Genomic DNA, 17,780 nt, shown 5'->3' with positions numbered 1-17,780 from the left:
CATGGGCCTTGGTGTTTTTGTCTTTTTGTGTGTGGGACTGACTGTCATTATTTTTGGGGTATTTTCTCAATTTTTATTTCTGCGTTGCTCGTTTGTGCCTGAATTACACAGCGAGGAAGTGGATCTTGTATCTCCCTATTCAATCATTTATTTTTAAATTCCATTCTGAGTTTTACTTTGCTCTTTTCATACCAAATCATTTTGTAATTCTATGTATATTGGGCATCAGAACTGGCAGTTGTGTTTAGTATCTTTCTATGGAAGAACATGTAGCAGACAAGATGCTGCAATTTTTTCAGACCCGTCGCAATATGGTAATGTTTACTTTCCAAAAAATTAGTGACATACTGAATTTTTGGATTTGGCCAAATTCAAACCGTAATTTGTATATCTAAATGATCAGAATCCAATTTTAAAGGCACGTGATATTTAGGGTTTGGATTGAGTATAATCAGGACAAAATAAGAATCCTGCAGGAAATAATGCAAATCCAGGATTTGGTTCCTTCCTACAAAAAATGTTTTTGTGGGGCAAACTTACTGTTCGGGGCGTATTTGACCTAGCACTAGTTTCTTGTGCAGATTCAGGCATCGGAGTTCACGGACGCCATCTTCTTCTCTTTGGAAATCTTTCGAATGAGACCGGCACGGCGCATGCGCAGTTGGAGCAATTTTCTGTTTCTCGACAACTGCGCATGCGTCGAAACTCACGAAAATTGCCGAAGCGCCGGTCTCATTCTGGCGATTACCGAAGAGGCTGAAGATGGCCTCCGTAAACTCCGATGCCTGAATCTGCACCAAGGGGTTAGTAAAACGTTGGGGGCATTTGCCCGAGGTAACACTTAAGGTGGCCATACACGGGCAGATAAAGCTGCTGATATTGGTCGTTTGGACTGATTTGACAGCTTATCTGCCCGTGTATGGGGGCTTCCGACGGGTCTTCCCGGAATGTTGGGTTTGACGGAGCTCCATTGTTGGAATGTCTGTCTGCTGCTGCAAAGCCTCAACCCTGTGTGTGCTCTTTAATTGTTTGTGAGTGATCATTTCTGAGAACATGACCAAAAAAAGAAATTGAAGGGGGCCTTGACCCGCCCTGCTCTTGCTGAAGTTCTTGAGTTGACCAGTTGGATCTAATTGGGCTGTGTCGTGCTGCAATAGGTTGGAGTCATGAAAAGGAAGGTGGGAATGCAAAGAAGGCCTTCCCCTTGTCTGCAAATGGCCAACGTCTCTCCAATAAATTATTATTATTATTATTATTAACATGTATTTATATAGCGCCAACATATTACGTAGCCAACATATTGGGCACCTCTGGCTCTTGTTCAGCTCCCACATTTCCTTGACTTTCCCTTTCCCAAGCCATCTTTGTTCTCTCAAAAGCACATCAATATATTTCCTTTGCATGACAATTTTTCACATTCTCCGATCACCTGCAACTTCTCCCCCCCATTTTCACACCAATAGTGCAATAAAAGAAGCAGATTGTGTTTCCATGTGGAATAGTTTAACACATTTAAGCTGAGACGAATACGAATATGCGCTGAGAATGGAGATGCCTTTGGGCGGGGGGGCTGCTTACAGTCTCTCTTCTTGTTGCTTCCCACGACTGGAGTAGAGGTTCCAGATTCTACTCTGATGCTACAAAAGTCATTGTAGAAAGAACCAAAATACCTCTCTAAGTTTTTGACAGTTCTTTGCAGAGCTGGGACAAATAGTTTTGATGCCCAAGGCAATACTTCTTGTTTTGGCTTCTTGCCTGCTTACCCCTAGTTCCAGCCCTTGTCCTTTGTTTCTCTTTAGGGCAAGGCAAGACTAGGAAAGAAGCACATTTGGGAGAAGTCTTCTCTGTTCCAACCACCGTTCCTTTCTGATGCCCAGATACTCTCACCCTCAGTCTTCCATACAATCATTCCCTTAGCCATCATTCAAAGCAATACTTTAGCAAGTTGGGCTTCTTCATCACTGTGTCTTCTGCCCTAACAATTCCCAACCTTTTTAAGTCACCGTGAGCTCTTCTGCTAGGATGGCCATAATTGAACATTTTTTGTCAGAGGTATTTGTCTGGTATTTGACAGGTGCCTGATGGTGCATCTGTCTCGGGTGTCCAAGACCAATGTGGGCTGATGCCGGCACAATGACGTCACACCTGGCGTGAAAATTGAAATTTAAGAATTTCCAGGTTACGGGTTCAATGCTTATAAGAATTGCTAGCTTGTATTCCTGGGTGTTCCTAAATTGATTAGTAGTATCTTCCTGGACTTTTGATCCTGCCTGAACCTTCTGACCTTGATCTTTGCCGCCTGCCTACTGAACTCTTGACGACGACTACTCTTGATCCCCCTGGTTACCGCGACCTTGAACTTTGTCCTGAAGCTTCCTCCGTGATCCAGACTTACCTTCGATTGGAGCCGATAGGCCCCTGGCAGAATTATCCTTTCTCTTTCTTTTTTTTTCCAACCAACTAACACTTGAGTTCTCCAGGGTAAGGCCTCATGTGGAGCCCAGCATCTCCCCAAAGAAATCCTGGTTCCCTGGAAATAGAGGATAAGTTTCTAGGTCCAAAGCAACTAAGGAACTGCTAAAAGCCCTGAGGCTTTCCTAGCTTGGTGGTCTTTCTCTAAGACTATTGATTGCCCACAGGGGATGGATAAAGTATATTAATGGTGGATAGTTGTGTGCATCATCTCAGGTACCACCCAAGCCTTGAATAAATGCACCTGCACATCTGGTGCAAGATTGTTGCTGTTTGTTTCAAAGTCTGAGACCTGGTTGGTAGAGATGTAGATACTACCGGTCCTCTTTCACCCTTTTGACTGCGTCCAGATATGTTTACTTTCAGAGAAAGCCAAAGGATGCCTTAAATTCACTGTGTCTGCTGCAAACCAGATCCAAAATGCTATGGCCAGCCTTTGATTGCATTTTTTTTAATTTTATAATAGACAAGGAATATGAAGACATTATACAGTACTAGGTGTAGCCTATAGTCCAAAAACTCCAAAAAAGATGTCCCCATGCAAAATAGACATCTCTGAGATAGTTTGTCTGATTATGTGCTGGTATTACCAGATTAAAGGCCTGTGCCTCACAATCACTTGCCTGTGCTAAACTAGCCGCACTCGAAATGTTTCCATTTACGTCTCTCTATTTATATCTACAACCTGTAACCCTTCCATTCTGTGTCAAAAAAAGAGATCTGAGGTTTAAACGATTCCCCAAATGAATGAAATGAACGTAAAATAAGAAGCACAGCCATGAGCACACTTTTATCATCCACCCTCCCCAAAAATCAAAGTTATTCTATGCAAGTTGCAAAATACGAGCTGAGGGCGTCTGTCTCGTCCCCATAGATGTCCTCAAATATGAGACAATATGAAAGATCATAATCAAGTTTCTGGGTAAAGCAAAGGGCTTATCCATGTAATAGATGGGTTAAGTACAATAAATATGTTGGAATTCCTGCAACCACAAATAGAAGATTGCTCAGAAGGCTCTAAACTTTTGCAAGTGACACTGATATTTACCTAATTTTCAAGATATTAGAAAGGCTTTACACTAGCGTTCTGTGTGGGTTCTTTTTTTTTAAACCTGTACCCAACCCGTACCAGAAACCCGATCCCACAACCCACAATTTGACCCGGATGTCCCCACTACCCGACCAGCAATAGGCTAACTAACCTTCCGTCCCAGGGGGCACGTGGTACTGGAAGTGACATCACATTTGCCTGGAAGTGATGTCTTTTAAGTGCTGAATCTTCCAAAAAAATGTAAAAACTGGAAGAACCACAAGGGTGGGAAGGATCATGCTCGCTTCTTTGTTGGGTACCAAGCCGGGTTACCCGTGGACTGCTTGCACGGCCAAGGAATCGCGGACTTTTTGCCTAAAACACTTTGCGGGTATTCCGCGGGTACCCAATCCGATGCAGAACTCTACTTTACAGTGCTTACCTAATGAAGTTGGAGTAAGAGCGCCACCTGCTGGTCCGTTCTTCGACAATTCTGCCTGGGGGACAATTACTGAAGAACAGGTAACCGCAGATGACTTTTCTCATGTCTTACATCGCCAAGCGAGCGGATCTCTCCCCAATATGCCCACATTGAGATGAGAATGGAAGCCATACAGGCGGTCAGATCAACGAACAGATGCAACAGGATTTTTTACGCTGCCCAATCAACATCTGGCCAACTTTTGGTCAGATATCGATTGTGGAAGCTCGTTGGAAGGCCCCACACACAGACCAATAAGCTGCTGACTCGGTCTGTTTGCAGCTTTTATCGGCCCGTCTATGGGGGCCTTTAGAAGAGCAGCATAAGAAGAGTTCCTTGTTCTTCTTCTGAACTTTTCTCCTGACTTTATCACAGTCATAAAAACTGACCAACAGGCGGTGATGTTTCAGAGTCATACGATTCATCCAGTTATAATACCCCTGCTGTTCATTCATTTTCCATTGACCTTGACCAACCTTGGACCTCCATAATGAGAACAAATACACTTATTTACTAATGACAAAGCAGAAGACACAATGAAGCTCCATACAGTAAACTTTATTAGCACAATTAACAATTTAATTTTTTTTTTTTGTTTTTATTTATACATTTCAAGTTGAATGCAAAAGCAAAGCATGGGGACTGAATTACTATTCATTTGCTTCTAACAATATTCATATATATGTATTTTTATTAAAAAAAAAGTTTTTTTTAGCAAACTCGAGCACACAGAGACCTCTTGATGTTCAGTGCAAAATTAAAATTTCCAAATAATACTTTCACATTTTCACGTTTCTCCGCCTCGCACTCTCGCAGTCCTTTGCCCAGTCAATTTGCTGTATCCGCGGAAGGTGCGCCACTCGTATTCCCTACCAAGAACAATAGTTGTACCGCTGGATATCAACATCTTGAACAAGAATTGGTCATCGACAGAAAATCGGTATCAAGGGGATAGATTTTTTTGTTTCTGCACCAAAAATTTAATTTTCGTTTAATTTCACCAATATCCAAATATACGTTTTTGTATATATTTTTTTGGATATTTCTCTAAATTTTTCAATGTTTTTTATGTTTTTTTTGAATTATTATAGAAAATCAAAATGGATTCCTTGGTCTCAAGTCTTGTTTAGCTTGGCAATAAATTAACACGTAACAGCAAGAGGGACAATTCATTTTATAATTAATATACATATATTTATAATATATATGTACACACAGTTAACACGGTCTTAGCGCTGTATGCTGGGAAAGAGCAAATGGAAACGGTAACAAGAACACGAACGTTGACGTTGGGCGTTGACATAAAAACCCCTATTTTTGTGCTGCATCGGAGGGTTCGGTGATTGTTGATGGAATTTTAAGGCAGGGACGTGCAGCTTTTGGTACCCCAGCTAAGTTGTGGCAGCCATGATGGTAACTGGAAGCCTACATTAGCAATTGCATCAAAGGTTTCCCCAACTCTCTTTTAAGGTACATTTTGTTTTTTTCCTATATGGCTTTTTCCAGAGGCAAAGATATTTATCACATTGTTGCACTTATATTAAAATGTGGGCGTGATGTAAAAAGAGCCAAATTTGCAGTGAATACATTAAAAGGCCACTTGCAAAATAGATCTTTGTTGGAATGACTGGTCGGCATCCAAGCGGACGCCATTTTGAACACAATGCATGTCATGTATTTTTTGTTTTTCTACAAATTGGGGTTTGTAAACATTCTACCAAACAGAATATTGACCCAATTCTTGGATTTGGGGGGCATAGATGCATTTTGTCATGTAGAATGGCTTATGACCCTCTGGTTCACAGAGATACTTCTAGTTTTTGAGAGATTCATGGAAGGTGGTTTTTTTTTACTGAAAAACAATATTTTCTTCCATTTTTTAGATAGAACTGAAATAAATTTTAATCTCTAAGGCAAAATATGCTCCCGATCAAAAACAGCATATTATTTCTCTCTTTAGGTGGCCATAAACCTATGGCTTGTATTGACCTGTACCCATCAAAAGAATTTAAGTTGACCACACTCATAGTGGACTACCATGGGAAAATGTTTAAGGGTTTTTAGGATTAAATACTACTCAAGTGACCAATTGGAATCCTACTGGATTTTCCGTTGTAGCCACCAATCTCTACATAGTGGGCTCCAAAAATGCTCCTTAGGTCATTGACGAACAAATTTGATGGAGTGGTCTTCTTTAGTGATAAAGGTGATCGAGCATTAAAGATTTTTCTTAGGTCCATAAGGGCAGAGACAGACGAGAAGATGCCTCATGAGGAAATTTCAGGTGAATTTGGAAAACGAAGCGTTCCGAGTGCCATCCCGCCGGCGATTTAGATTCTAGCCAGCAGGAAGGCAGTTTGGGGAGATTAGTCGCCTGAAGAAGAGGAGATTTGTCCCAGACGACTAATCTCCCCGAATTTCCACGTGCGTCTCTGCCCTAATGCATTTGGCCAACAAAATAATCTTCTTCTGGTTAGTTAGGGCTTATAACCAATTGGTGGAGCATTTAATCTTGCAAGCAATTCCCGCTGAGATCCCTTTCCCTTAGTTTGTTGGAATATGAAACCTTCTAATATCAAATATGTAGCAGTTTTGTGTGAGTGGTGGTAAATCTATCAAGAGAAAGTCACTGGCGTTTGTTGGTGGTGAGTTAATAATTAATGAAATAGACAAGAGGAGGTCAGATTCGTATAAGGCTTTGGGGTTTGTGTGGTTTAACAGAAACGTAATCTCTTGAGTGGTTTATTTGGCTTCCGTTAAGTGTTGATACATATGTCAACATGTGTCATAGGCCACTTAGGAGTGAGGAAGATTCCCCAAAATGACCTTGGTACCCAAACAAATGACATTGAGTCCCAACAACTGAGACTTCGATTTTTTTTTAAACTTCTGGTGACCCTCTTGAAGGGAACTAGTCTACAGTCTATTGGCTAGGAAGGCACTATTCACAAAAACTGAAGATGAGATTGGACCAATTTCCTGCCATATATCGAGATGGGGGTTAGAATGATGCTAAACCTGTTCTTTGAATAAATCACACACCTGGCTTATGTCTTAGTGGGTATATGGAATGGAGATTGTGTATTATGTCTGAGATCCTCCATATAATATGGAAAAAGGACAGTAAAACATTAAAATTAAGCCACTTTTAGGTGCCAATGTTATATAATTGAGCACAAGAATGACACCAACTGTTTGGTAGGACCTCTATGGAATGTGTTTTTTCCTACTGGAATATGCCAGTGGCATAACTAGAGTGCACCAGGCTCCCCTGCAAAAAAAATCTTCAGAGGGGCCCAGCTCACTCTGATGCCCATCCTCCCGCCCAACTCCACCCACTTCCCCAAGCGCTCCGGCCTTTCCCTTCCCAGACTCCTCCCACTCTCCGCAAGTAAGATAGCAGCTGGGGAAAGGGGTGGTTCTTGTTGGCTATAGTGGAAGCAGACTGGGCCCCCCTTTTTCCCAGGCCCCCCTGTGACTGTGGGGTCTGCCATCGCCATGAACATGAAATATTATGGAAGTAGTTTTTCTCCCAATTTTCGAGATTTATCCATTGATTAAAAACTCCAGTTAAAAGATTAGGCAATGGGATGTGTATTTTTTAAAAGGCAATCTGTTTTAAAATTTTCCCTAAATATTGGAGACTTTGATAGAATACAATTTTAATACACTATATCCAGGGTCAAAACTAGGGGTAGGCAGAAGAGGTAGGTGCCTAGGGTGCAATGGTGTGGGGGGAAGCCAGGCATGTAACTCTTCTGTAGCCTACCCCTAGCCCGGGAACTTGCTCCCTCTTATTTTAAGCAATCCCCTACTCCCCGAGCACTCGCAAGAGCCCTCTTTCACGCCACCGGGAGGTCGCTCGCTTGTGCATGTGACCAGTGGAGGGGGAATCGACGAAGCCAGATGGGTGTTGCTAGGGAGCTTAGCTGGCTTGGCCCTGACTAGATAATTTTGTCAATGTGGTGAAAAAATTAGAAAAAAAATTTACAGTTATAAGATGGTTTTTTAAAAATTTTCATTTTAGTAAATCACTTTCTTAAAAAATTTCAAAATTCTCTTCTTGAGCCTGAGTAAAAGGACAATAAAATACTTCAGTTGAGTTTTAGAATATTATATATATATATATATATGTATACGCCAATATAGATTTTATTAGGTGCAAAACAAATGTAATAAAATAAAAATCAAACTGGTTTTAATTGCGGTAAGATTATTCTGATCTATATCAAAAATAGCGATCGGAAATGTATTCTTTTACATTTAGTCGTGTCCCAATTATTTGTGCGCCCAGTTTAAATAGTTATATAAATATAAACATATATCTGTTTCTGCAACGTTGCTGATAAAAATATGTCGAGTTTTGAAAAATGGTCATTCCGACTCGGGATATTGGGGTGATGATCAATACTGTAAGGCATATAATGGACGTGTAAGAGGTCATCGATATGAAGGTGCGTCCACCAATTTGTATATTAGAACATGGTCTTGATCTGCTCAGAACTCACCCCACCACACCCCATGCAACAATTGCACTATACTTGCCAGTTGGGGTATAACGTTGACCATCACTGGCCAACCCTTCATGATATCTGATCAATCATACTGCTGGCCAAATGGATAAATAGACCACAAGTAGCCACATGAGCGCATGGACACCTTTCTTTCAAGCAGGACAACAGCTCCAATGATCGGAAATGCAGGACGCAAAGTGGTGTCCAACCTAAATGTTGTTAAGTAGGTGGATAGCAGGTTGAACACCCTGATCTTGTAATGTCATTGGCTATTGAAATATCCAATGAATAATTGACCAAAGGATCTTCTAGGGCTCTCATTAATGGTGGGTATTCAGCTCTGCAGAGGTGTTTGCAGGCATCTGCACCCCCTTAAAGATATTTCTTTCATTTTTGTATACCCCTAGTATTAAATGCATGTAGGAGTATTATTATGTTAAGTAGGTGGAGAGCAGGTTGAACTTGATCTTGTAATCATTGGGTATTGGAATATCCAATGAATAATTGACCAAATGATCTCCTTAGGCTCTCATTAATGGTGGGTATTCAGCTCTGCAGATGTGTTTGCAGGCACCTGCACCCCCTTAAAGATAGTTCTTTAATTGTTGGAGTATTAAACGCATGTAGGAGTATTATTTCTTTCAGGTATTTCGACATACAGTATGGGCATGTGATAAATCCTGCAAAGAACCAATTTAAATTTTTGCTATAGGGCATGTGTAGAATGAGCTCCTCTTGCTTGCGAAACCTAACAGAGCACAACGACAAAAGAACTCACCACCGCCCAGTAGAGTCGGCCTCATTAAAGATACAACAAAGACAGACGGGGACACAATGACACCATGCACTCCTTCCCAGCAATCTGATAGAAGCAGCGACAACACATATTTCCTTACGGCCCTTGGCAAATTGAGTGGTAACACACACACAACCAAGAAGAGTAGGTGAGCGGCTCTCAACTGAACATTACACAAGCCTTTGTTCTCTGGGGCTTTAGCCTTGAGTGACAATTATAGCCAAGGTAAAGCTATTCTTGTTACAAGGAGGTATTACACAACGGCAGAAACCTGCTTTCTCATATGAACAAAATCAAGAGATGGATAAGAAATTTCCATACCAGATTTGGAGTTAAGCTTAGAACCCATAGCCGTTCCTCAGCATTTGCTAACCCCGTAGAGCGCAGAGGAGATCCTGGGAATAAACCCCAGTTTCACTCTTAAAACTGTATGGTAAATGCAGAAGAAATAAAAATAAATATCTATAAATATGCACTCAAACTGCAGCGGTTCCATGAATTTGTTTCTGACCAATTGAATTGCTAGTTACTGTGTTCCCTCGACCTTTCGTTTGTTGTTTCTTATGTAAAAGAGATTGATTACACTGTCACTCCTGTTTTTTTTATTACAGTTTAAATGTTCAGGGGAATCTGAGCTTAATATCCCATTTCAACAGAGCTTTGCTAGAGGAACGAGTTCGGGAGGGCAGGTATTAACGTGGGCTACTGTTACCTGCCACCATTTATCTCCTCTATGGATCTTCATGGCCATATCTCCGCCATATTGTGTAGATACCTTTCCATCGGACATCTGTTCTATAAACTGCTCTGCCCCTTAATATCAATTGTATAGAAATGTAATAAGTGAAGGTGATATTAAAATACACACCTAATGCTCTCACGTTCCCAGTCAAGTCAACAATTCTATCCGTTAGCAGAAACGTAAGTGTAGAGATCAGTCGGAATTAGAACCTTATTGTACCCCAAAACCAAGCTTTATTTACTACTGTTGCCATTTATTTCTAAGGAGACCCTAACCCATAACACTATCATACTTCTTCTTTCTATCTAGGATGTTGCATTCCAGTATGATCACCAGTATGCGCCCTACTCTCTCGCACATGTAACACAAATATATATTACTCCTTCTATCACTTACTCAGTCCATCTACTCCATTTCTATATATATATATATATATATATATATACATATGATTTATCATTAATCACTGTAACCCTCCACTACCAGGGTGTACATAACATTGGCTCTTGGTGAGCTCCTTCATCTTTACATTTTTCCATGTGCTTTCGTGTATTGATCCAGTACAGTCTGGGTGCATTTAATAGCTTTGTTTCTATGTAATATTCTGAATAATTCAGCAAATCACAAGAGGAATATTGTGGCATAGTCACTCAATGTACCAATGGGTTGGTAAGCTCCATTCCATATAGGCCATATACATTGTGAGTATATATAAAGGAGAAGTAAACCCTAAAAATTAATATGGCTAAAAATAACATATTTTCTATACTGATACATTGCATATCCCAAGATATCTTATTCCCAAAACTGATTATCATTTGGAGTCCTACTGGGCCCCATAGTAGTTGCAGGGTCTGCTCCTATGCCAACACCCCCGTCTGTATCCCAGATCCCACTTAACATTTCTTGGACCAGTCAACCATTCTTCTGTTCTTGAGGGTACCCAATAGACATATTTATCTACTAATGCTAGAGTTCCTAAGAGTAGGTCCTCTCCTATAATAACTATAATACACAAAATCTCTGCACTATATTGATAGATTATGTTTGTCATAGAAGAGCCTGTGAAGGGTCTATTTACTATTCTAATTCACCCTTATTAGTACAGTTAGTCACCTTGATGCACCAACTGTCCCCATTATCCTGATCTAATGTGTCTACTCAAATGAGACAGAAGCTCCCAATCTGGGTTGGAATGTCCAGTTCAGAACCAGTCACCATCTCCTCATTGAACATCAAAGACAAATACACAGCCTCATGCCAAAATCCAAGCCCCCTCCCTCCCTTGCCTGTGACCATACTTCTAGCTCCATCTGCAGTCTGCTATGGTGGAAACAGAGGAAGCTGAGGCAAGGTGAAGGGGGAAAAAGTCTAGAAAGGTTTAGTTTCCATTTGCATAGAAATCTCCAAACCACAAAAATCAATAATAAAATAGTATCAAGCCACTTCTTATCTCACAAAAATAAGACAAAAAAAGATATTTCTATTAAAACGCACGCTTACGAAACGCATCAGAAGTTGGGGGGGATTGGACAGACTTCAAGACACAGAGCACACACAATGGGGTTAGGACTCTTGTTAGTGGTCATCGATGAGCCTGGATCTACTTGTGCCCCACCCCGAGCTCCGACCTTGCACTTGATAGGAATGTGCACAGGGGAGGGGCAGGGAGATCCAAAGTGAACAGGTGAGATATAACAATGGAGACCAACAGGATGGAGGGTCTTCTTCTCTCTGATCTTCTTTCAGGCTTTCTTTGGAGGTGGAGGTGGGGCCAGCTTGATGATCTCCTCTTCTGAAGGCTGCCTTATAATATCTAAAGGGGAAACAGACAAGAAATGAACCAATGAGAAGAGGACAAGGAAAAATTCTGAATATGGGGTTGCGATAAATTCCCTTTAACAGGGCAATATCGGGGCACCATTCTCAAACCTACTTATAACCTGGACATAGTATGCCTGATGAAGGGAAGGGAACAGACCAATCAGAAATAAGGCTGCCCATACTTTTACCATTGGCCAGAATAAAGCTTGTCAGCAATTAGCAGTAATGAGTGAGTGATATGCATTCGCCTGGTTGTCTTTCTTTGTTTATAATCTTGAGTTAGAGTAAATGCATAATGTGAGGTTGATATTACTGTGTATATCCACTTACAGCCTGCGATGATGATATTTCTCATTAAATTGTTCTGCGTTTCTCTAACATATAATGAATCATTAATTAAAGGGAGATCATCCCACTGCAATAACTCAGCGCTAAATAATCTCATATGTCAATTGCTTGCGCTCTGATTATAGAGACATTGCAGTAGTCATCATGACTCCAGGGTCAGCAGGGGACACCTACTGTATATAGTGTATGGTGAAACTATAGCTCCACCCTCCATGATGTGACATACACAGAAACTAGAACTACTAACTTGTGGCTTGGCACCCCTTTTCAGAGTGACTGTCACCTACCTTTATACTTTTTGGCGCTGGGGATCCGAGTGAGTTTTGTGTCAAGTTCTTCCTCTGCTGAGATCTTCAGGACTTTGGTCCTGTAGTCAATGACCATGGTGAGGAGGTCGGGGCGTCGGGAAATCTCAAAGATGTGTTCGATGTAAGAAAGGTTGTCTGTGAGAAATAGAATGGGAAATAGTCAGCTTACATGTGACAAATGTTTTACTCTAATTCTACTATTTCCAAGCGTGTTCAGGTACCAAAACTTGGGCTTTCACCTTAAGGCAGTGGTTTTATTTCAAACCCCCACGTTGCAGATCCAGTTTTTAGGCATGGCCTTCTTTAGCTCATATCATGGTTACATATAGGAAAATCTTGGGGTAATAGCCACCGCTACCCAGGGCACAAATAAACACTCACCACAAATCTCCCCCTAACTGGCCTTCAGGTTGGGCCCCCTTAGCTCATAACAAGGTTGCAGATATAAAGAAACATTGGGGTAACAGTCACCCTGCTATAGTTCCAGGGGTACCCAGGGTACAAATAAGCACTCACCCCAAATCTCCCCCTAACTGACCTTCAGACTGGGCCCCCTTAGCTCATAACAAGGTTACAGATATATAGAAACATTGGGGTAACAGTCACCCTGTTATAGTTCCAGGGGTACCCAGGGTACAAATAAGCACTCACCCCAAATCTCCCCCTAACTGACCTTCAGACTGGGCCCCCTTAGCTCATAACAAGGTTACAGATATATAGAAACATTGGAGTGTCATCCTGCTATAGTTCCAGGGGTACCCAGGGTACAAATAAGCACTCACCCCAAATCTCCCCCTAACTGACCTTCAGACTGGGCCCCCTTAGCTCATAACAAGGTTACAGATATAAAGAAACATTGGGGTGTCACCCTGCTATAGTTTCAGGGATACCCAGGGTACAAATAATCACTCACCCCAAATCTCCCCCTAACTGACCTTCAGACTGGGCCCCCTTAGCTCATAACAAGGTTACAGATATATAGAAACATTGGGGTAACGGTCACCCTGCTATAGTTCCAGGGGTACCCAGGGTACAAATAAACACTCACCCGAAATCTCCCCCTAACTGGCCTTGAGACTGGGCCCCCTTAGCTCATAACAAGGTTACAGATATATAGAGACATTGGTGTGTCACCCTGCTATAGTTCCAGGGGTACCCAGGGTACAAATAATCACTCACCCCAAATCTCCCCCTAACTGACCTTCAGACTGGTCCCCCTTAGCTCATAACAAGTTTACAGATATATAGAGACATTGGGGTGTCACCCTGCTATAGTTCCAGGGGTACCCAGGGTACAAATAGGCACTCACCCCAAATCTCCCCCTAACTGACCTTCAGACTGGGCCCCCTTAGTTCATAACAAGGTTACAGATATATAGAAACATTGGGGTGTCACCCTGCTATAGTTCCAGGGGTACCCAGGGAACAAATAAACACTCACCCCAAATCTCCCCCTAACTGACCTTCAGACTGGGCCCTCTTAGCTCATAACAAGGTTACAGATATATAGAAACATTGGGGTAACAGTCACCCTGCTATAGTTCCAGGGGTACCCAGGGCACAGTTCCTAGAATATCTAGGGGAACTAATAAACGTTTAACTCAAATGCTCAGCCTAAATGACCTACATGGCAATTTCAAGTGTATCTAGGAGAGTAAATACTTATTCACCCAAAAGATGACCTGCTCTTTAGACTGGGCTTTCAGGAGTATCTAGGAGACTCTAGTCTCCCTACGCACAGCACTTTTTAATTAGAACACAGCAAATTAGTGAAAAGACCAAATTCTGTTATAAGCACGAGTTGAAAAATGTCAAATTATCATAACGAGACTCTTGTTAGGCTTCTTATTATGGCTTTGGTGTCTTGACTGTTCCAAATCTTCATCAACTCATCCTTCTGGAACGTGTAGCACATTCCACCGAGGCTTCACTGTTTTCAGCCCCTAGTTTCCATCTATTACTCTAGCTGAGGCAGCTCTCAACCATACTAGTTGTTGAACTACATTTCCCATAATCCTAATGGCAGCCAATGGTTCACTATAGTAGTTATATCACACCCCACATAAACGTTTTAACTGCAGAAGTGTCATGCCCTGGACCTGTTGTCCTACCAGAGCCCCAACTTGACTGAGCACAGGTATCTGGATGAACCCAAAAAGAACAATGACTTCTGCCTGTACTTATCCTTTAAAGATCTTTTTATTAGAGAGTTTTCGTACATCCCATTACATATGAGATCAAACAGCAGCCATAACCCGCTCAATAATTTATAAATGAAAATATATATAGAGCTCAGATCTAATGGCAGGGAGAGATATGCCTGTAAGCTATTGCTGACTAATGAATCTGAAGGATAAAGCATTGAGTCCAGCTCATTCCAACAGAACATCCCTACAGAACACGTGTCCGATCCTTGTCCGAATATGTCATTGCTGTGTCCTCTGGGTCATCACTTTCCCAATGACTAGACGGCCTGGAACGGTTGCATTTATATCCATACAACTACCGCTATTGCACTTGGACAGCTTCCAAAATGGGGGAAAAGATTGCTTGAATGGTGGGTGCGGCATTCGTTTTAGGTAAGGACAGGAATTTTGAGAATTATGAGAATGGTGGTAGTTGCAATTCATCAACATCTGGAGGGCCAAGTTCTACATTCCTGATTTAAACGCTAACAAACATTACCCAGTGTGGCCAGATTTCTTTGCAAGTGCCGCCTCCCTGAGCATTATCTGCCCCACAAGTGGCTTCAGCAACAAGGCAGCCTGCCCGACACTGAGCAGGTTAATGGCATCATAATAACAAGCTGTGCCCCCCACGTCCCCCCTGCCTCGCTGCACACTGAGCTTCTATGCACTGCTCTACGCTCACATCAAAGCACCAGTCAGGGAGCCATCATTGGCGTTGCCAGGAGACCAAGTTGGCAGTTGGAAACTGGAAATACGCAAAGGTCAATAAGTTCCATTTCTCCTACCAATGCAGAAATGTCATTTTCCTTAGCGTGTGGGTAGAATCACAGACGGGGAAGGACGGGCTGCTTTGATAAATGGGCAAAAGGGGCATTTTTGAAGTGCCCTGCCGCCTCTGTAGCAAAGTGGCGTATGCTGTAACCTACAGGAACTAAAGTGACAGTGGCTTTCACTAATCTAGCAGGAGAGCACATATGTTTTGTTGTAGGCTGGCACAAACCAGACTTCACTCCAAAAACTTGACGCAAGTGAAAAGTAGTGTATTCGACAAAAAGAACAGTCGCAAAAAAAAATAGCCCTACGCGTTTCGCACTTATTGATAGGCACGAAATGCATAGGGCTATTTTTTGAGATGGTTCTTTTTGTTAAATAAACTACTTTTCACGGTATGTGGCAGCCAACAACAAAACATATATGCCCAATTGAAGCTGAAGGTCTTGGGCTTGAGCACCTGGACCCCCTGTGTAACAAAAAAACCAAATACTGGATATCCATTTCCCCTCCCCCCTCTTTCTTGCAACTTATTCTAGCTCTGCTGATTGGTCTTCATGGGGGGGACCAGGCCGCATGGGTTCTGCTCCCCCTATATTTGTGCAATTGGGTCAGTTTATATTGAGCATGTTAGAAGCACAGAAGGATCCTGTGTGGGAAATGAATAAGGAGCCACAGGGAGTCCTACCTCCATCAGACAGAGATGAAACGAAAAATAAAAGTCAATTAATGGCTGATGTTTCACAATGAGTAGGAGCAGTGCCAAACGCTTCTTCTCTCATGCCAGACTCTGGGATTTATGAATTATGGCCAGTACAGTGTATCTGCCAGGAACCTTTCTTTTTCCTTCAGAGCAGAGTTCAGCGCTACTTTGGATTCATTCATCACACTGAAGCTAAACTATGAGTTGAGACTAAACACAGAAAAGGAGAAGGGGCTGTAATGGCGGATATATAAGATTGTTTCAAGGAAGGGTTGGATGCCTTTTTAGCAAGTGAGAAGACTAATACTCTAGAAAGAAACATGGTCTTTTGCATACAAGGGACACTATCAGGGGGTATTCCAGTCAGGGAACCCAAGAGGCAAGAGATGAGATCCAGTGGACTTTGTTTACATATGTTGAAACTACACTACATCAGAATTACACTGGGCCATCAATAGGCTTCCAGCAGGCCCAGGTGGTATAGAGGTATATTGGATTTACTGTAGTTAGTGTGATACAGTGTGTACTAAATAAACAGAATACTAAAGCATAAGTAAACCTTTAAAATAAGTGAATGTAAAATTGATGAGAGTGCTATTCTAGGCACTTTTGTAATGTACATTCATTATTTTATTTTTTTTAATTCCAAGATATTAAGGGATACATGTGCTGTTAATAGGAATGAATTTTGTTACAACAGCGCCACCTGCTGGTCAGTTTCCCACCAGTCTGACCACCAAGTAGTCAAGGAAGTTGTCAGGAGAAAGAAAGAGGCTGATGTTCTTCTGCTTAGGAAAGATGTGAGAAAGGTTTCTAATTTTATTCCTAAGCAGAAGAACATCAGTCTCTTTCTTTCTCCTGACAACTTCCTTGACTACTTGCTGGTCAGACTGGTGGGAAACTGACCAGCAGGTGGCACTGTTGTAACAAAATTCATTCATATTAACAATACATGTATCCCTTAATATCTTGGAATAAAAACAAAATAAATAATGAATGTAAATTTTATTTATTTATTTTAACGGTTTAGTTATCCTTTAAGCCTCAATGCGTCTACTCACTAGAGCAGGGGTCCCCAACCTTTTTTACTTGTGAGCAACATTTAAATGTAAAAAGAGTTGGAGAGCAACACAAGCATGAGAAAGTCCATGGGGATGTCAAATAAGGCCTGTGATTGGCTGTTTGGTAGCCCTATATGAACTGGCAGCCTACAGGAGAGTCTGTTTGGCAGTGCACCTGGTTTTTATACAACTAAAACTTGCCTCCAAGCCTGGAATTCAAAAATAATCATCTGCTTTGAGGCCACTGGGAGCAACATCCAAGGGGTTGGAGAGCAACATGTTGCTCACGAGCTACTGGTTGGGGACCACTGCACTAGAGTATTCGTCCCAAAGGGTTGACCCTTTTCTGGGTTTACTTGAGCTTAATCAGTTGGGGTTGACAACTGGCTTAACTAACATTTTAAATATGAATCTGATTGGATGGTTGCTCTAATCCTGTAATTATTCCAACATGGAAGACACACACATGAAGTTATTCCAGCCCTAGGCTTCCCAAATGGACCATTTAACAGTATAGGGTTAAGCAAGACTATCTAGATCT

At 41.7% G+C, this 17,780-nt stretch overlaps 1 protein-coding gene across 1 annotated transcript in view; it reads right to left on the bottom strand.

Moving 5' to 3' along the window:
• Positions 1-4,520: 4,520 nt before the first annotated feature.
• The window catches only part of pea15.S (proliferation and apoptosis adaptor protein 15 S homeolog), a 47,469-nt gene continuing 34,209 nt past the window's right edge, over positions 4,521-17,780 (bottom strand). The window contains exons 3-4 of the mRNA XM_018233513.2: positions 12,495-12,650; positions 4,521-11,851 (exon numbers count right to left, since the gene is read on the bottom strand). Of these exons, the coding sequence (XP_018089002.1) occupies positions 11,781-11,851; positions 12,495-12,650 (227 nt within the window). The 3' untranslated portion in view covers positions 4,521-11,780. The remainder of the gene's footprint in view (positions 11,852-12,494; positions 12,651-17,780) is intronic.

Source organism: Xenopus laevis, chromosome 8S (genome assembly GCF_017654675.1).
Source record: "Xenopus laevis strain J_2021 chromosome 8S, Xenopus_laevis_v10.1, whole genome shotgun sequence".
Classification (NCBI taxonomy): domain Eukaryota; kingdom Metazoa; phylum Chordata; class Amphibia; order Anura; family Pipidae; genus Xenopus; species Xenopus laevis.
Note: the sequence above shows the minus strand (reverse complement) of the source record. Positions and strands in the feature narration are given on the sequence as shown.